Raw genomic sequence first — 20,024 nt, forward strand, 5'->3', positions numbered from 1 at the left:
GCAGATAAACTGCTCTCAGATGTTGCTTGTCGTTCCGGAGTGATCATCCCAAAAGACAATAGATCAAGTGGAATTATCTCCAGCCCAAACTATCCTAATAATTATTACAACAGCTTAAATTGTAATTGGATCATTCTAGCACCAGAAGATAAGGTACAGAACTGCAATTAGTTGTGAGTTGGAAAAGCGAACCCAGTGCGTAATGATGTGGTTTGTTGAGTATTTAATTTCTCAGACTCATGTAAATTGTTGTTCTAAGTGAAATTTGTCATTTTACTTGTGCAATCCTAGGTTTCTATCCTAGTAGTTTGTTTTGAGCTTATTACTATATCAGAAAAGTAAAATCGATTTATAGCATACAACATAATATAGTTAGAAATGTATCCAATATATTTCTTTTATTTTAAAGGTGATTGCCGTGCGTTTCGTGGATTTTATGCTTGAAGATTGCAGCTCTTCAACCATTTATGATTACTTGCAAATAAATGATGGAGAGGTAAGTCAAGTGCAGTTTGCGGACATGCTTTATTGCTGGTATTGATATTTTTAATTGGTATATTTGTAAGAGTTGATTTATAATGAATGTGTAGGAATTAGATGGGCAGAGATTATTTTGTGGATCAGAGAATCACAATGCAACAAACTTTGTTTCTTCAACAAATCAACTTAGACTGCAATTTGTAAGTGATTTCTTGGTCACTGCAAAAGGATTCATTCTTACTTGGCAATTCAAAGGTACGGTAACTTAGTTTCATGTCTAGCTGCAAAACTTAAATAACATATTGTTGGCTATATTTAAAAAGATATAATGTGTAAATAATAGTATGTCATGAGACATGATGATGCCTAGCTGCATATAGTTCTGTTTTAGATCGTGAAAACCGACCCTGGTTTGTTTCACTTTTTACATTTAATTAATCATCAAAATTAAATTAAGGCTATGTCAATACCTTCGTTTCATGGAAGCATTACAATCTCAATAATTAACTTGCTTGCTATCGCAGTCAAAATTATTATTATTTTTAAATTATTATTAATCAAATCAGTTTTTAGTGTATTTTCAATTTGAATCTTTATAATGCAGGAGTTTCCGAATGATTTGAAATAGAAAGCATTAAGTGCACGGTTTTGAGTAACTGATACAAGACATAAAACTATTGCATTAGATGTCCAACGTAACTATGATTTGACTCAACTATGCTTTTGCACAATTATGCTCGTTGGCATAATCGCTTTCAATGCAATCTTCTAAACTAAAAACCAAATGTTTACCAAACCCTTCCAACTCTGGTAGGATCATGATTTGTCAATAAGAAGCAACATATTAAATCTTGATACTACTTTCAGATTAGACTACGTCATTACCGTAACTTGTAAAACCAAACTTGTGCATGACAGAAATGAATTAAAATCATTATATATTGGATGAAATCTGAATTCGATATCACATTTCTCAGAAAAAATTGAAAGTCTTGAATTTTTTTTCGTGTTGGTTTCTGGAACCAGAGTGTACTGGCAAATGTACTTCGTCTTGGTGTAGCATTTACTAACTAGGTCACTCTGTGAGAAAACATTAATCACAATTATCTGTTTCTCAAGAAACTTCTAGATCTGTTTGATTTTACAAACAATTTTTTAAAATTGAAAGCTACAAAATAGCTAAACAATAACTCAGAGCTGTTCCTTTTGTAGAATCTTGTCCAGAAAACCAAGTTTATTCAACATGTGCTGGTTGTGATATAAGATGTGAGAATATATCTGATCCTCCATTTTGCCCGGCAGTGTGTATGGAGAAGTGCACTTGTCCTAATGGAACAATTTTAAATGGACAACGATGTGTTCCACCTGATCAATGTCCATCTGGTAACGTTTTTGTTGAAATTTTGTGTAACAGGCAATAGATGTCTTCAGCATGTTTATACTCTGAACACGCATGAATGGTAAACATAGGTCATTGGCAGATCCAAATTTAAATAAATAAATGGTTTTGAAGGAGATTTTGCGATTGTTATTTTTTTACAGGATCTTGCCACCTTGTTTCGCCAGATGGTAGGTTTGTTCAAATACTAAGTGTATATTACAATTAAAAACAACAAACAACTCTTCTGTATTTTATATTTTGACATTCAAGCAATATCGCTTAATCATAAAAATTTTAGTCAGTTTTTGGACTCATGTGAAGTAGTACCTATATATGGTGGGTATTTAAATATTTCATGAAATTGCAATTTGCATTTTTCTAGTGTATAGACGCTTGTAATCTTATACTAAAAACATGCCTTGGTCACAAAATAAAATTATGAATAAATTATTATTATGGAAAAAGTTATTATTGTTTAGATTTGGCACTTTTGCCCAAATGTACATTGGTGTCGGGATTCGTCAAAGTGCGTGATTGCCTTGATAATATTACGAGACAGCTGCCATTTTCACAACAGAATCTATGCCAGTAAGATAATTATTTGTTTGTCAAAATACATATTAATTCATATGAAAATGCAGTGCTTGGATTCTTATTTGTTCAAATCTTATTTGCCAACACTTATTGTTACCCAGTAATGCTGTTGATGCTGCTATCGCATGCTTGGCTAATGAACTTGTTGGCTGCTTGGAAGGAGATTGTCCGACAATCCTTGACTTTATTCCAGGACTTAGAGATGCATACAGAGTGAGCAATTTTTGACGATAAATTGTTTGTATTTTTTCCATTCTCTGGATTCAAGGTTAATAACGTACGTCTCTTATTTTTGTTAATTGTAGCTTACTTTCATTTTTACTTTCAGGATATTCAGGTTTATGCTAGCCAGATCGGTTCATTGGGTGATTTATTTGAAATTTTAAATGACACATTGATGGCAGGTATTAGTGATGAGTTTATTTACAACCTGCTGTGTCCTCTACCTGGCAGTGTGATTCCCCAAGAATTCCTTGAAGTCATAATAAACATTCCTCCAATCGTTTTGGAAAACCCTGTTTGTAGTGATGATATCATCAGTAATCTTATACATTGGGGTTTTGATGCTGCATTGGCATTCTATGAAGCCAGAAGACACGAAGATATATGTTTGTGAGTTTTTTTTTTAATAATTTACAATTTGGCAACAACAGCAAAGTTTAGACTATAATATTGGAAGTTTGAAATGTGGCTAATTATTATTACAAATGATTTTGTCTAAACACACGTACATGCCCTGTAATAAACTGACGTATGTAAGTTCAAACTGTGGGAAGAAGATATATGAACTTTTATTTTCAATAAAAATCAGCGCTTTTGGAAATTTGAAGAAAAATCTGATGGATGCTTGGGAACATGATTGTGACGAGGATAACTTGAGATCGTTTCTTTATTCAGTTTTACCCTCAGATTTAAGTTACTTAGTTCCATTAATCCATCAGGGTGCAGAAATAGTGTTGGACTTTCTTGAAGATTGGGAAATACCTAACTGTTTCCAAGGTAAAACGTATGATATTGGTATGAGCAATGCAGCATGTTTTCATTTTTAGCCAATTTTTTCAATGAGTTGCTGCAGGTTTACCGTTTGAGGATCTTGTTACATGCTTACATGGCACAAGAGTGTTTGCTACAAACCGGGAAACAATTTTCTATAATGTTGCTATAAGTCGAACATGTCACCATGAAGATGTATGCGCACAGTTCAGATGGAATAATATTGACGATTTCGGCAGACCATGTAAACTAACTTTCTTCAAACTTGCATGTTTTAATAAAACTCCGGTACTTTGCCTGCTTTCTGAATTATTATAAATAACAAATTCATGAAATACTTTAACAGCGTACATCGAAACCGCGTTTTGCTATCCCTCTTTTTTGACATCAAATGCCAGTTGTGATATCTTGGTGGGATCTCCACAAGTTGGAGACATTTCTAACTGCACATTTGAATTTTGTGCAGAAGAAAAATGTAACAGTTTATCAGGTATTTCGATAAATTTTCTGCCTCAACTTAAGTTGCTATTAGATGCAGGAAGTTAACTTTTAGTACTCTAATTCTAAATTAAATGTAACTTTAATCTTATTTCAAATGCTTCTAGGGCCACCTGTGGGAGAAAGAATTACTTGTTCTGTTGGAACAAATGTATTTACCTCAGATAGAACATCATTGATCTTCACCCAAACTTCATACCAGTTTTGTCAGCCATTGGAATTTTGTGCAGTTTTTAACTGGACCAATGTTGACAACTCAAGTTTCACCAGTAAGGAAAATAAATAGATATTGATCAAAACATAAGTTTAAAAAAATTTATAGAAATGTGTAGTTGATTGCTGCGTCTTGAAATGCTTGTAACAATCTATATACAGTCGACTCCGCTTAATTCAGACACTTTGGTTCCGCTTACTTTTAGCCCAATTAAGCAGAGAAACGGCTTTGTCCGAATTAAGCGGAAAATTAATTCTTCGTTTCATGGTCATGCGTAAAGGCAGACAACGCATTTAAAATACTGTATTGTTTCGTAATAAATGAATTGCAGCTGCGCTATACTGCAGTAATTGGCACTGATCGCATAAAACGCACAAGAGTTATACCTTCAGGTTAGTTGTATTGTACAGTATTTCGATACCAAACGATTCAACAAATACTGTATATTACTGTGTAACACACACATATACACACTTTTTGATATCCCCACAAACGCAGCTAACTTTTATATCCCCACCAACGCAGTATATGAACTGTCAAGGAAGCGTCTTTATTTTTTTCTTCGTTTACTTTAGTGAGCAATTTCACTTTTTCTGCTAAACTTTTCTGTACCATTCTGTTCTACAAGATGGATGCAATTGTACCGAAGTAATAACGACTATGAAGCTGGCACGGCCTTATATGAGTTCATTGTCGATTGTTACTGCATGGATCGTCATTGTTTCACCATAATCAGTCATAATGCAATTGCATCTTGTGTTAAAACGAACGAAGTACTGTTTATTGTGTCATAACCTAAGGATAGGAATTGCGAACCTGTGTCCGAATTAAGCGGAGAATTGTCCGAATTAACGGGAGTTTTTTACGTTCAATTTTTACTTTTGTTCCGTTCCCGAGCATTTTGGCCAAATAAAGCGGTTGTCCGGGTTATCCGGTGTCCGAATTAAGCGGATTCGACTGTATTGTAAGTTCTCATAGAGTTTTCGTTCTTGTTCATCCTTGTTTTGTATTTTCAGCCTATGTGGAAACTGCTTTTTGCACTGCATCTGAAGATGTTGATTGTGATTTTCTTAGTTTACAACCTGGAGTTGGTAATATTTCAGATTGCTCGGTCAATTACTGCAGGGAAAGTTTGTGCAATCTAGTCTCAGGTAGAATTTTTTAAATATGTACAGTGTATGATTTCAGTTACCTTTATTCTATTCAAACTTCAATCCAACTTTATCAATCACAACTTGTACTTTAAACCTTAACCTGTGTGTTTCAACAATATTTAATTTTATGCGTTTGCTCAAATCCTTGTAGGACCACCTGTGGGAGAACAAGTCAAATGTTCTGTTGGAACAAATGTATTTACCTCTGATAGAACATCATTGCTGTTCACCCAAACTTCATACCAATTTTGTCAGCCATTGGAATTTTGTGCAGTTTTTAACTGGACCAATGTTGACAACTCAAGTTTCACCAGTAAGGAAAATAAATAGATATTGATCAAAACATAAGTTTAAAAAAAATTAGAAATGTGTAGTTGAATGCTGCGTCTTGAAATGCTTGTAACAATCTATATATTGTAAGTTCTCATAGAGTTTTCGTTCTAGTTCATCCTTGTTTTGTATTTTCAGCCTATGTGGAAACTGCTTTTTGCACTGCATCTGAAGATGTTGATTGTGATTTTCTTAGTTTACAACCTGGAGTTGGTAATATTTCAGATTGCTCGGTCAATTACTGCAGGGAAAGTTTATGCAATCTAGTCTCAGGTAGAATTTTTTAAATATGTACAGTGTATGATTTCAGTTACCTTTATTCTATTCAAACTTCAATCCAACTTTATCAATCACAACTTGTACTTTAAACCTTGACCTGTGTGCTTCAACAAAATTTTATTTTATGCGTGTGCTGAAATGCTTGTAGGGCCACCTGTGGGAGAACAAGTCAAATGTACTGTTGGAACAAATGTATTTACCTCAGATAGATCATCATTACTGTTCACCCAAACTTTATTCCAACTTTGTCCACCATTACATATTTGTGCAGTTTTTAACTGGACCAATGTTGACAACTCAAGTTTAACCAGTGAGGAAAATACATAGATAATAATGAAAACTTAAACTTAAATTCATCAATAACTGTGTAGTTGAATGCTATGCTTTGAAATGCTTAGATGGATGTATATACCATGAGGTTTTCATAGAGCTTTCATTTGTGTTTTTGTAGCATATGTGGAAACTGCTTTTTGCACTGTATCTGAAGATATTGATTGTGATTTTCTAAGTACTCAGCCCGGAATTGGTAATATTTCAAACTGTTCAGTCAACTTCTGCAGAGAAAATCTCTGCAATTTGTTTTCTAGTGGTGTTTGTCCTAATATACTTTTTTCAGGTAAGAATGTTTTGTTTATTTTTACAATTGTTGTTATGTTTTTTGAGGTATGACAGTTTGCATTTTGCTTTCTTGTCCACACTTGATGTTGGAAAAATAATGATACCATATTTTTATATATTAGTATAGCCTATTTTAGATACACATACTTTTCAAGATTGCACATAATATACATACATTGCCTTATGTGTCACTACTGTCATAAAATGGAATGGAATATTTTTTGTGATAATACTGGTTTACCTTTTGTTTGTCTCTACCTTTACTTGTGTCTCTGTCCACGTTCCAATGGACACGTATTTTCTCGTTTTCTAGTTTTTTTTTATATTGTATTGCCTAAATTTGGAACTGTTCATTAGGACATCTGAATACAAGGAAACGTGGTTTATAGCTTGCTAGAAAATATTACAATGGTAGTGCAATTGGGAATCGAACCTACATTGCATATTTGTGATACATGCCCTTTAACCATTGCGCCACCAACCCGGCAATTTGTTTAGGATCATGATTCAAAGTGACAAACTTTCTTGTTTTAGATATACTGTTCCTACCTCAGTGCACTTTGAAAGCAACTTTGGATCAAGTCTTTAATTGTCTTGGTCTGTTTGTGGTTAATGTGCCATATCAAAATCAAGGACAATGCCGGTAAATTTCTTTGCCTATTTCTTATTTTGTATCTTATCTTTGTACTTATCTTATTCCTATTTGCCACTGTGATAGAACAATTTGCAGAATAAAATATCTATGAAAGAAAAATTGTACTTAAGAGGTTCCAATAACAACAGTAATAGTAGACAATGTAACTGCCAACAATATGGGTGAGTTTAATAACGTTTTAATAAATTTATTTGAAAAGCAGTACTTAAATAACTCCTTGTAATATGACATAGCCTGACTTTAGCTGGTTAATGTTCCAACATAATACAGAGAACTTAATATACAAGCCTTGAATTTAATACTAAAACACTTAATGCACGATTTCATTTGTACAAATATATGTAATACACTGTGCATTGATCTTCTTGTTTTTACAGGACCACCATTGATGAAACTGCTCAATGTTTGGCCAGAGTAACCACAAATTGCTTGCAAGGCAATTGTTCTTCAATATTTGATTTTCTTCCGAATGCAAGAAGTGGTATCATGGTAAATTTGAGTTTTCTATGTGTTTTCTCGGCAGAAATCGGTGTGTAACAATCACACAAGGTGCACAGACAAAAGCTTGATTTCTGCGCCGTCGTTTGTTGTCCCTTATTTGTTCGATAGTTATCATGTTTTGATGTATGTTGAATAAGTTCTGCTCGAATATAAATCCATTGTTGTTAAGAAAAATATGTTAGAACCTTTTAGAATTACAACAGTAATACAATGATACGATATTCAGGATGCAAGGAGTTTGACTATGGGGATATCTAGTTTGGCTGATGCTTTGGAATTGTTGGATGTTGATTCAAGAGATATAGAAATCATCTATGAACTTCTTTGTCCTGCAATATTTGGAGGAAATTTGCCTCAAAATGTTTCCACCTTTATCCAAAGCATTCCATCGTTCAGAGAAGAAAATCCTTTGTGTGATGATTATATTGTTGATGACATTATCAAAGCAACATTTGAAGCACTGATAACATTCCATGAAGCAAAAGATCACACAGATGCTTGCCGGTAAGCTTTTTTGACTTGGTTTCAACTTCAGTCCCCATAGATAGGGCTAGTGTTAACAAGCTGGAGCTATGACGTAAATTGCAACGAAGCATCATAGGTTTTACTACAACTTTGCTGACGTTGCATTGCAGCGCTTTTAATATACAAAAAGGAAGATATTTTGATCTGTGGGAAAATTCTTGCAACCAAGACATTTTGGGTAGTTTGCTTTTGGCAAACATTCCAGAACAATATCATTCATTTATTCAATTGATTTTTTCTGGTAAAGACATTGTTGAGAACTACCTGAATGAAGTGGAAATCCCTCTCTGTCCACCTGGTATGTTCAGTTTGTGCGATGTCACATCTATGTTATCAGCATGAACTTACGTCAAAAATCCTCATTCGCATATCTACTAGGAAAAATGTAAACAATAAATTTGAACAATACCCAGAAACGTTACCAGTACTGAAGCTCAACGACTTTTAGTATTTCTGATATGTAAATGATTATTTAAGTAAATAGTTTGCATTTAATCCAACTAAGCATTTATATTAATTGTGTATTTTGCAGGAAAATGTAATTTGAATCCCTGTGGGATTGGAGGTAACTGTGAATCGATATCAGAACCACCTGGTTTCCAATGTGCTTGTGATGTTGGATTTTCTGGAAGCCTTTGTGATGGTATTGTCTTTTACTGAAATGTTTTATTACTTTATTTCGAAAATTGTTTTCAGGTGGAAGATCTTTATTTAATATTGTCATATTGTCAGTGCTTTTAACGTTTCAGTGATCCAACTTCCCGCTCCACGGTTTCTCACCAGAACATCTTCCAGTATTGCCGTCATCTTAGATGAGCAGCAGTTGTTTAATACGTATGAGGTAATCTGGTTGTCAGAAATACCTAGGTTGAAAATATGCATTGAAAGCTCATCAAGACAAAGTGACTGATTAGATTTCTTTGAGCTATATTATCCGAAGCTGGTTTATTTGGGGGCAGATAGCCATGAAAACGTATCTTAGGGATAATAATTGTATTTTAACAACCAATTAAGACTTTTTTGTGTAGTTCCTTTTTGATAAAAAGTTTAAAAATATTTTATATTTAGCAGAACAGAATGATTATGGCATTAAAAGGTGATTATAGCATATAACGTGATATGGCATCGAATGTATCCAGGATGAGCTAAAGTCCAACTGTTAGTTGTTTAAGCCTAGTACTCTTGGCCTCGCTTTGGCTAGCCTGCTACATTATAAAATACTTTAACATATCTGGAGTCACGTTGCTGATCTAATAAATAATTTTTCTAACTTAGTTAGGCAATTGTAGCCTTTCTAGTTTGCTAGTTAGTTTTTTATTTCTTATGCTGTATATAGGGTCAATTTGGGCTCCTAAATTTTGTACATTGGAGACCAGGTTATAATTTTAAGGTGAAGAAGATTTAAATTATAAAGCACAAAATTAACGTTCAACACTTCCAAAATAACCTATTAAAAATCACCCTGGTGTTTATGTTAGAATGAATAATTTTGAGTTTAATTTTAGGATAAATAGTGCTAGTTATGTCTTGGTGGCCACAAAACACTTCCAGTTAAATAACTTGATATTATTGATATATCCTAACATGTACTTTTATCGCTTCTTTGCTGGGACTGATGAAGTTGCTTTGAGTTATTTGAAATTTCTAATTAAAGGAATTCGAATTAAGAAGCTTTTTCTGTACTTGTTTTGCACTTGATACGATAATACTTGTTTATATTTGCTATTACTTAATTGCTAGTTTGTCGGACTTTTTAGGTTAAAGTGCAAAGTGGGGATTTTCTGAGAATTATCTCTAGTAATGAAATAGTTCTTGTCATTACTGGTCTTGAAGCGAACACACTGTATGAAATTTCTACCAGAGGAATCATTTCAAATAACTTGGAAAGAATTGCTGATGCTGAATTTAGTTCTGCACTTTCTATCGCTACAGGTGCCGTCATGTAATTGTAATGCACTGTTGTTGATAACACATCACAAGTTAAATGGTGTAGACCAGTGCTTCCCAACCCTTTTTTTAACAAAAAATTATGCCGTACGTTGCTTACTAATTTTTTGCATTGTGAGCCAATTGGTCACTGGTAATATGAAAATGGTTTATTTTAGGGCTTTTAAAACCAAACTGAATAGTTAAAACAAAATAACATGGTTTGTGGTCAAAAGTTTATGCTGCAAATTCTTTGTATTGTCTGAAATCTTACAGCACCTGGTCAGGAAATACTGGCGTAGACTGTAGGATGTCGGAGTGGGTATTTGTATGTATTTTTCAGAAAGTTTCTTTTTATGAATTTCTCTTTATACTTCTAAAGTTTGGACTCACTTGATTCTTATTGTTTCAACAGATGGAAATCCGGTGCAATTTTCTGCTTATGTCTCCCCAGCTGTGATAAATTTTGAAGTAAACTTAACGGATCCAAGTTCACCAGGCTATATTCGTCTAGAGCAGGCATGCACAACATGCGGCCCGCGGGCCGCATGCGGCCCGCGAAACCTTTTCATGCGGCCCGCGAGCTATTCCGTGATTTCACTCATTTTTGCTGAAAAATTTTACAAGAACAATCCAACCTTTGTTGCTTGTTTCTGCACAAAGTTGAGTTTACTGTTGGTTGAGTTGTCAGCATTTTGTGAAATATACAGTACCCCGTAAGGCCGTAATCGCGTTATAACTGAAAACAAGAGAAGGAAGATTGAAAATGAGGGCAGAATCTTTAACCGAGAATGGACAAGTAAATACTTATTTACAGAAACAAACTCGAAAATACTGTGTCTTGTTTGCCGAAATGTGGTTGCAGTCCCAAAGGAGTATAATCTGAGACGCCATTTTGAATCGAATCACCCGAACCTAGCTGAATTAGATGCTACTGAAAGGAACCTTAAAGCAGACAGTTTACTTAAGAATCTTTGCTCGGAACGAAATTTTTTTAAGCGTCCGGTAAATGTTACCGCTACCAGAGTTAGCTACGAAATATCAACGGATATTGCTGCTGCAGGAAAAAGTTTCACTGAGGGAGAATTCGTTAAAAAATGCATGTTGCGTGCAGTTTCTAGGATATGCCCGAGAGAGATCGAGAAATTTCGAAGCGTTAGTCTTTCACGTACAACTGTACAACGAAGAGTTGAAGATATTGCGGCAAACTTAACAAATCAACTACAACAAAAAGTAAATGAATTTCATTCTTATTCTTTGGCTGTGGATGAAAGTACGGACTGTACTGATACAGCACAGCTTTTGGTGTTTATAAGAGGCATTGACGATAATTTTAACGTGTCTGAGAACCTTGCTGGTATGCAGTCTATGAAAGGTCGTACCACTGGAAAACACATCTGCGGCGAAATTGTTGATTGCATTACTACAAAACTATCCGCTGATTTTAAAAAATTGGTTGGAATGTGCACTGACGGTGCTCCAGCAATGTGCGGAAAGACGAAAGGAGCGATGTCTTTGCTACAGGAGGTTATTGGTAGAAACATAATTGCTCACCACTGCATCATACACCAACAGGTTTTATGCAGCAAGGTTTTAAAATTTGATCATGTGATGTCGGTCGCAGTTTCGATTGTAAACTACATTCGGACTAGGAAAGTAAAGCATCGCTTATTTAAATCGTTTCTTGAAGAAACTGGTGCAGAATATGGTGACGTAGTGTACCACACCGATGTAAGGTGGCTAAGTCGAGGAAAAGTACTAAAACGGTTCATTGCTTTGAAAGACGAGATAAAGAAATTTTTGGAAACGGAGCCAAAAAAGTTTTCCGAGCTAGACGATTTGTCTTGGAATGAAGATTTATTTTTTCTTTGCGACATTACTTCACATTTGAACGACCTCAATATGAAGCTTCAAGGAAAAGGAAGGTGATTTTCGATCTTTTTGCTGCGGTAAACGGGTTCAAAGCAAAGTTAGGACTTTTCAAAAATCAGCTTTTAGATGGAATATTGGTACATTTTCCAACCTGTTCACAGCATATTTTGCAAGAGAGGCATTCAGCAGTAGGAATCAAATATGCTCAACAAATCAAATTTCTGATTGAAGAATTTAACAGCAGGCTTTCTCTTTCCAGTGAAGAAAAACTACAGCTAAAAATCATTGAAAATCCATTTTCAATAGAGCCGGAAGAAGCACCTCCACATTTACAAATGGAGGTCATTGATTTGCAAACTTCATCTTTGTACAAAACAAAATATGGAGAAAGCAGTTTGCAAGAATTTTACAAGTCTTTGCCCAAAGAAAAGTTTAAAAATTTGCTTACCATGGCAAAACAAATTTTCAGCTTATTTGGAAGCACATATATATGTGAGCAAACGTTCTCAGTAATGAACTATAACAAGAGTAAGCAACGATCCTTGCTTACTGATGGACATTTGGAAGATATCCTAAAAATATCAACTTCCAGCATCTCGCCTAATTATGACTTGCTTGTTGCGAACAAAAGATGTAACGTTTCTCATTAAATTTCATTTTTTGATATTTGTCTTGTATGTAGATTTCTTGTTAATGTTAGGAATTTATACTTCGTTGGATTTGTTTTTGTTTGTCACCGTCGAGGGGTTACTTTTGTTATAAAACCGTCGAAACATAGTTACAAGCTCTTATGAGAGATAAATAGAACAAAACAATAATAAACGTTTCTCCACGGTTACAGTGACACCATCAACGAATCCGATGCTTTACCGCCGATAAGCGTTAAAAACTAGATACTGCAGTGCGAGAGGCAACCGTCTCTTGACAGTAACCATCTTCTCAACGATATCTCTTATTTAACGGTTACATTATATAAAGTAGGCTACACGTTAGTTACAACAACGTTAGCATGCGGCCCGCGAAAAATATTTTTTCCCTGAAACGGCCCGCGTACTGTTTTGAGTTGTGCATGCCTGGTCTAGAGCAACTACTAGTTGGTGATTTAATGGAATTACTCGATTCACAGGGTTTGACGTATACGGAAATTAGAGTCATATCCATAAGGTAACTTTATCACTTAAAAGCTTATACCTAACTAACACATTTCTGTCGTCTGAAAGCACTATGTTGTGATGTTTTTCGTTTATTTTTATTTTGTATGCTTTCGTATTTAGAGAGGGCAGTGTTATTGCTTCAATGGAAGTTATTTTTAATACAACTGGTAATGATACAGCTGATACTGTGTTATCTGTACTCCAAAATTCCAGCACTTTTGAAAACGTGACAGTATGTAAGTACTTTTGTAGATGTATAATCTTGCATAACTTCTAATAAAACATCTGCATAAAAACACTCATTTTTAATAGATTTTTTTGGTATTACATTTCTCTTAAAATCACCAATTTAATTTCAGTTGAGGATATTCCAAGTCCACCGAATGTTACAATCACAGAAGTTGCACTTAGTCAAGTGTCAGTTATTTTGAGTGAAGTTGATGGAGCAATCTCATATGAAGTTTTAGGCAAGTTAGGAAGTTTCGTTAATTCCTTCCATGTTTGGCATTGACGATCGACACAAAACTATATTTGCCGTTATGATATAAGCCATGATTTTTGTAATACTTTGTATTAAATCCTGTTGTTGTAGTCTTTTTTTTAATATTAAAAATGAAAACTTGATGATTTTTGTGTTAAGTTTATACTTTTTTAGTACACACAAGTACACAGTATATTGTTATAAACAAGTTTTATTTCTTTCAAACTGTGCCATACAGGTAACTTTGAGTCAAAAAAATTTTGGTTTCAATATATTATAGTGACCTGCAGCAGTGAGTTTTCAGAAACTGAATCATTCAATACAACTAGCTTTGTTTTCACCGGTTTGAACCCAGACGATTCCTGTTTATTGTCAGTGCGTGCTAAAGTAGAGTTCTCTCCAACCCAAGTTGTCGAGACACCCATTTCATCCATTCCTTTTACAACTGGTATGAATTTTTTCATGTAGTAAAATTATTAGTTCATCATTTATAGTTATTAACCAAATCAGCTACAACGTGACCCGCAAATATTTTTGACAACATGTCACATAAAGATCTTATGTTTTCAAATTATAATTATAATAAGATAATTAAGATATTATCAATAATAAGATTTATTTATATGATGTATGATCTTTTGATCCTATTTTATCTAATGCATGTTAAATGCAAGCTAAGGTAAGCTAGATCTGTCACGCTCCTGTTTGGTGTACAGTCAGAATTGTCAGCAATTTTCCATTTAGGTTCTTCAATGGAAGGAATTGAGTGTTCAGGAAATCCACTAATAAGGTATTGATTAATTATTAACTTCAGTTGTTACATTTTGACTTCATTTGTAACGGCTAGACTAGCCTACTAGAATGAGGATAACGCTTTTGAGGTAACTACATAGTGCTGCTGGGGAAGAACACTTAGGAGTCACAGCAAGTTATTAGAATCAGCAGTATTTTATTAAACTTATAACCATAAACAACCAAGAACTCTTCAATTGGTCACCAACTCACCAACAATTAGTGACCCCATCGGGGTCACCAACTGAGTGGTTCTTAGTGGTTTATATATATAGAAGATTAATAAAATACTGCTGCTGCTGCTAATAACTGGCTATGACTCCTAAGTGTTCTTCCCATGCAGCACTGTGTAATTGCCTCAAAAATGTCAAGCTCAGTATGTTAGGCTAGTAATGACGTCATACACAAATTAAAATTTTTATGTGGCTCTGTGTCGCCAACTGCCGGCACAAATCTAAAGTTCACCAGCTATTTATGATACTGCCATGGTTTTTAAAGCACAGCCTATTTTTCAGCCTCACCAGTGACCAACTTCTAAGCTTAGGATTACAAGCTGGTGGGCGTTTCATTGTGTCTCAACAGAGTTCTCAATCTTTCGAAAATTCTGAAGAAGCAGACGAAAGATGCATTGGAAGTTATGAAGATCCTTCCCTGACTATGAACATCACTTCCTGTGGTGCAGTTTTAGAGGTTCCATTTTCACATTTTTGAAAGAAATTATGTTGGTTGCATAAGATTTGTGAGCAATCAATCCAGCCAGTCTTGGTGATAACGATTGTATTTACTGTGTATTTGCCGGAAAAGAGCATGTTTTAGGAACATGCATTGTGAAATGATAGTTTAAGGAAATTTGTTTCTTCATTAAAGAAAAACTTTTGCAGACTGCATTGTATATTAAAATAAACCCCTTTATTTCTGTTTTGTACATAATTGTATAAGTTATCTGAACGTTTTTTCCCGAAAATATTGATGTATTTGTGCGATTGGTTTAGCAATTTTCTTTGCACAGGATACTGGAACCTTTATCAAGGTAACATATACTGTACAAAATCTCCCTGATTTGGGAGATTTTCCTATAACTAGATATAAGGATTACTGCTTCAACGTTACTTGCTTTCTTCAAAAAGAATTCTTAATTGAATCCAACGAAATTATTCCTGAAATCAGGTAAAATAAAACAGTTCTTCTGACCGACATAATTTTGTTTTCAAACATTTATTCATTACAGATATTAATGGCTATGAACTTGTTAAAATTTCTTTCTTTATTCACCTTATGCTGCAGAAAGATTTTACTACCTGATCAGACCTTTGAGGGGGATCTTTATGTTACCATTGATTTTTACCAAGACGACACGTTTGGAGAAATACTAGAAGAAAACTCGAATGTGTTTGTTATGGATTATATCAATGTTGGTGTATCCTTTGTGAATCCAGTAGAAGAAGCGTTCATCTTACAGGTATAATATTCCTTGTCTAAGAACATAACTACTCTTTTAAGAATGTTCTTTTGATATTGATTTGACTCCATAACACGCTATTTGCATAAATGTAATATCTGTTTTATTAGAAGTTAATGTGAAATGATAAACTAGCAGAAATAAATAATCAAAACAGGTGGTATGGACAGCTAGAAAACAATCTTAAAGCTCAATCTTGGATGACAGCATTTTGTAATCAAATAAAATAAAATTTAATGATTTCTAGTGATATTTTTAATTCCAGGCTACTCGATGTTGGGCTACACTGACACCCAACGCTGGAGCTCCTTACGTCTACGTAATTATTGACGATGGGTATGAACAACATATATAACGTATGCGCAATTACAAGATTTTTTGTTGGTCATTTTAAAATAAAGCAATTGTATTGGAAGGGAACACTTCCCATTGGAATCCTCATTCCAGTACCATAAGATGAAAATAATTTGGCGTCGACCCGGTGGCATGGGAGTTAGAACGCTGTGCTCGCAATAATGCGACTCGTGTTGTAATGCACTTAAGCATGACGTGAACAACGCTTGCTCTTGTTCACAGTGGTCCTGGTGAACAATTCAAACTTTGGGCAATAAATGCATAAAAGCTACAAAGCCAAGTAAAGAAATGTGTGTAAGTGTAAAGCTGGGTAACCAGTGTTCGAGTGATGAGAAATCATGGGAAAGTTAAAACGTGCAAAGACTTTCCTCAGTGCGAAGATAAAGATTCTGATACCTTATCATGTTTCAATCTTTTATGTCTTTGGTCATGTTGAGCGGCATTTTTATACCAAATGCCAAGTGGCTGCAATAAACGCCACAAAAGCAATTTACAGTCTAGTATAAATATTTGATTAGAATTAAATCCAAAATGTTTTGAACAAGATTTTTCCTTTCTCAAATCCAGAATATATTTGCTTTAGTGGTACTTATTACAACAACTTGGTATGTAAGTCTTATGAATTTAAGTAACCACAGTCACAATGTCTAAACAAAATGTAAAGTAACCTTACCATGTAAGCAATGCTGAATTTTAACATTATGTCGATTACTGAACTTATTAGAAAATAAAAATATTTTTTCTGCATGAAAAGCTGCCCTGCTCACAATGAATTCGACGAAACCGGCTCGATTGATGTGGTGGAAAATTATCAATCAAACTCCGTTTACTTCAGATTCAAAGCATTTGTATGGACAGGGGTCTCCTTAGATAGTCAAGCGATTTATGTTCACTGTGCTGTCACTGTGTGCTATAATGATACAACAAGTCATTGCACAGATTTGGTGAGTACAGTTTAAAAACTATACTTGGATAAGAAATGATTAATAAACATCAAATGTTTGGCATAAAGTTTTCTGCTTCATAGAGCTGCCCCGTGTCGCGAAAGCGGCGCAATTCGGAAAACGACATCATGACAGCTACTGTTTCATCAAAGCCAATTTTTCTTCAAACAAAAGAACCAACTTGTCTCAAGGTTATTTTTTGATAACTGAAAAATATGTATGTAAATAATAATAGTAATATGTATATGTAAATATGTATAACTGATAACTGAAAAATATGTTAATAACTTCAATCGAATTGCTTTTATTGGAATGATGATTTTTTGTTTGCCACAAACGTTTTTAACCAGTACACCGACCAACGCACAAAAACTTTCTCATTTTAACTATCCCACTCTTTTATGTACACGTAAGCTTTACCTTGCACAGGACAATGGAGGCTGCAGTGATGTGTGCGATATGAGAGAAGGAAAAGTTGTTTGCTCTTGCCGCTCTGGAAGAAAGATCCTTGAAGATGGAAAGTCTTGTCAAGGTAGGATATGGCAGTTGGTGAGATGCAGTTTGGTATTTTTACAGGTTACAAGTTCTATTCAAAACATTTATGTTCATGTTTCAGCTGCGATAGCACGTACTAGAGATGATACTGCTATGCATTTCGTTTTGGGGATCAGGGGCTTGGAATTACAGAAGCTTTACGGATTTATATTGTTGGTAGTTCTCTTTGCATCAGTAGTCGCTTTTAGTTTCTGGAAGACAAGACGTGTTTGAAGAATTAGTTCGATTTGAATTTGAAGTTCAAAGACACTCAAACAGGAAGAAATTCATTCAATTGACATTTTATGAGATTTCTTTACATGTATCCGTATCTTAAGCTATGTTTTATTGTTCTACTAAAACGTTTCGCTCTGATGTAATAAATGTATTCCTTAGTCTCTCTTCTTCATGTAGGCCTAGTACTGATAGTCGCAATGAGACTGTCGAGAGAGTATGAATTTGTAACGAAAGAAGCCGACACTATCACATATTCCCAACTGTCAACACTACAATTCTCTCATTACGTGACACAAAATCTGCTGTTGTGGAGAATCCACTTCGACCGTCTAGCAGCAGGTGGCGAGGTAATTTCCTGTAATAGAGTTAGGCCTCTCTACAGTGGCGTAGGGTAGGTTTTCACTGTTCTGTGCGGAAGCCAAAAAAATGCCGTCCCATTTCCTGTGGGTTTTTTAGAATTGGATTGAGGATGGGGCCAACCAAGTATTAAAGCTGGATCAAAAATTCCCGCATTGGTCCATACCCAACCCAAAGTAGATGGGGCACAATATATTTTGAGCTTTTACACTTCAAACACCGCTTTTAAACGCCTCGAAACGAAACACATATTCATGTTTATACGTACAATGGAGGCTCGTAACTAACATTCAGTTCAAGAGAGGACAAACGAAATTTACAAAGGTAGCAAATAAAAACCTGGCTTTTATGGAACTGACTTTCATCCAGCTCGTCTTGTGACAGCTTAAAAAAAAGCTTAAAGTTAGGAATCTATAATGGTTGACGGAAGCCATCAACTTTTCACAATCAAGTCACAAAGCATGGAGCATTTTAAACAACCTCAGTGGCCGGCCGGTTACCTCACTCTTTGTGCCCGGTCTTTGCAAATGCTATTGCCAATCATCTCGTGAGGAACGGTATACACGAGATCACGGCTCGCAAGTTGAAGGGTACATATTTAAAACAAAACTCTAACTGAATTTCACAAATATGATGGGTCCCAGCTTATGGGTCTCATCTCAAAACCGGAAATATCTAAACCAAGTAATAAAAATTCAAGTTACCTGTACTTCGATTTCATGTCGATAGCGCTGGATCATTTTTACAGGACCTAAGTTATTGCGCATTCTGACACGCAGTGTCGGCCTTAGCAATAGCGCCCAATGCACAACCTGATGGCGGAGTCTCTTGCCGATTCTAAATAACTAAATGTAATAAAAATAATAACGTTAACCAAATACGAACTCCTTTGCAAATCAGCTCCCATCAAAGCTTTGCTTTGTGGTATGTTTTCACTAAGCCATTTTGTTTCGAGAAAAAAATTGATAAATAACACTGTGCTTTGCGCAAAATAAAAGCTAAATTGTAATTTCTATTTTGGTGCTAAGCAATGCGGAGACAAACGCGGTTGCATCGCTCGCATTGGTTGAAGGTCGACTCTGCTTACATGTGACCTTATGCATAGCTTTCCTAGAGTCCAGCCTTATCAAGATATTGATGTCAATTGGCCCACTCGAAGCAGAAGATCCTAAGATGTAAAAAAACACTATTAATTTAATGAGATGGTTTGAAATTTTGTCCAGTTTCAGTTGTGGTACGTGCCAAAACCTACTTAAGAACAAGAAAACTTGGTCTGGCTCAGCAGCATTTTTCCATCAAATTCTACCTATTAACTGCTCGACCTATCAAGCATTGTGCAAAAAGAGCAAATGAGCTATGGCAAATTATTATTGGTTTTGACGTATTTGACTCTATTGTTTCTATTTGTTTGCATCATAGACTAAGTATTGAATTGATTAAGCCAGAAAACCAGTGCCATGCCACGCCCAGAGACAGACTGCCTCTGGACAAGTAAAAAACTGAGAATTCGTACCGCAATCACGGCATTCGGGACCATAGGCGTAGCCAGGGGGGCGAAAGGGGCCATGCCCCCCCCAAATGTTTGTGTCTATATAGGCTTCTACATCAGGTGGCGGTGTCTTAAAACAAACACTTTGTAGTTCCCTTGAACTCATGAAATATTTGCCCCCACCCCCAAATTTTTTCTCTGGC

The 20,024-nt window shown here is 35.1% G+C and overlaps 1 protein-coding gene across 1 annotated transcript in view; it reads left to right on the top strand.

The window, feature by feature from the left end:
- The window catches only part of LOC143445745 (uncharacterized), a 69,595-nt gene extending 51,457 nt beyond the window's left edge, over positions 1-18,138 (top strand). The window contains exons 15-52 of the mRNA XM_076945047.1: positions 5-153; positions 410-496; positions 591-735; positions 1,693-1,863; positions 2,023-2,049; positions 2,341-2,449; positions 2,557-2,668; positions 2,784-3,067; positions 3,267-3,454; positions 3,531-3,692; positions 3,795-3,938; positions 4,054-4,215; positions 5,177-5,311; positions 5,466-5,627; positions 5,783-5,917; positions 6,072-6,233; positions 6,375-6,539; positions 7,076-7,184; positions 7,574-7,685; positions 7,924-8,201; positions 8,333-8,520; positions 8,755-8,865; positions 8,972-9,063; positions 9,980-10,154; positions 10,564-10,656; positions 13,097-13,184; positions 13,295-13,410; positions 13,534-13,641; positions 13,936-14,103; positions 14,400-14,445; positions 14,963-15,137; positions 15,457-15,614; positions 15,732-15,906; positions 16,172-16,242; positions 17,015-17,204; positions 17,288-17,395; positions 17,634-17,736; positions 17,821-18,138. Of these exons, the coding sequence (XP_076801162.1) occupies positions 5-153; positions 410-496; positions 591-735; positions 1,693-1,863; positions 2,023-2,049; positions 2,341-2,449; positions 2,557-2,668; positions 2,784-3,067; positions 3,267-3,454; positions 3,531-3,692; positions 3,795-3,938; positions 4,054-4,215; positions 5,177-5,311; positions 5,466-5,627; positions 5,783-5,917; positions 6,072-6,233; positions 6,375-6,539; positions 7,076-7,184; positions 7,574-7,685; positions 7,924-8,201; positions 8,333-8,520; positions 8,755-8,865; positions 8,972-9,063; positions 9,980-10,154; positions 10,564-10,656; positions 13,097-13,184; positions 13,295-13,410; positions 13,534-13,641; positions 13,936-14,103; positions 14,400-14,445; positions 14,963-15,137; positions 15,457-15,614; positions 15,732-15,906; positions 16,172-16,242; positions 17,015-17,204; positions 17,288-17,395; positions 17,634-17,736; positions 17,821-17,972 (5,315 nt within the window). The 3' untranslated portion in view covers positions 17,973-18,138. The remainder of the gene's footprint in view (positions 1-4; positions 154-409; positions 497-590; positions 736-1,692; positions 1,864-2,022; positions 2,050-2,340; positions 2,450-2,556; positions 2,669-2,783; positions 3,068-3,266; positions 3,455-3,530; positions 3,693-3,794; positions 3,939-4,053; positions 4,216-5,176; positions 5,312-5,465; positions 5,628-5,782; positions 5,918-6,071; positions 6,234-6,374; positions 6,540-7,075; positions 7,185-7,573; positions 7,686-7,923; positions 8,202-8,332; positions 8,521-8,754; positions 8,866-8,971; positions 9,064-9,979; positions 10,155-10,563; positions 10,657-13,096; positions 13,185-13,294; positions 13,411-13,533; positions 13,642-13,935; positions 14,104-14,399; positions 14,446-14,962; positions 15,138-15,456; positions 15,615-15,731; positions 15,907-16,171; positions 16,243-17,014; positions 17,205-17,287; positions 17,396-17,633; positions 17,737-17,820) is intronic.
- Positions 18,139-20,024: the final 1,886 nt, after the last annotated feature.

Source organism: Clavelina lepadiformis, chromosome 2 (assembly GCF_947623445.1).
Source record: "Clavelina lepadiformis chromosome 2, kaClaLepa1.1, whole genome shotgun sequence".
In the NCBI taxonomy this organism is placed as follows: Eukaryota; Metazoa; Chordata; class Ascidiacea; order Aplousobranchia; family Clavelinidae; genus Clavelina; species Clavelina lepadiformis.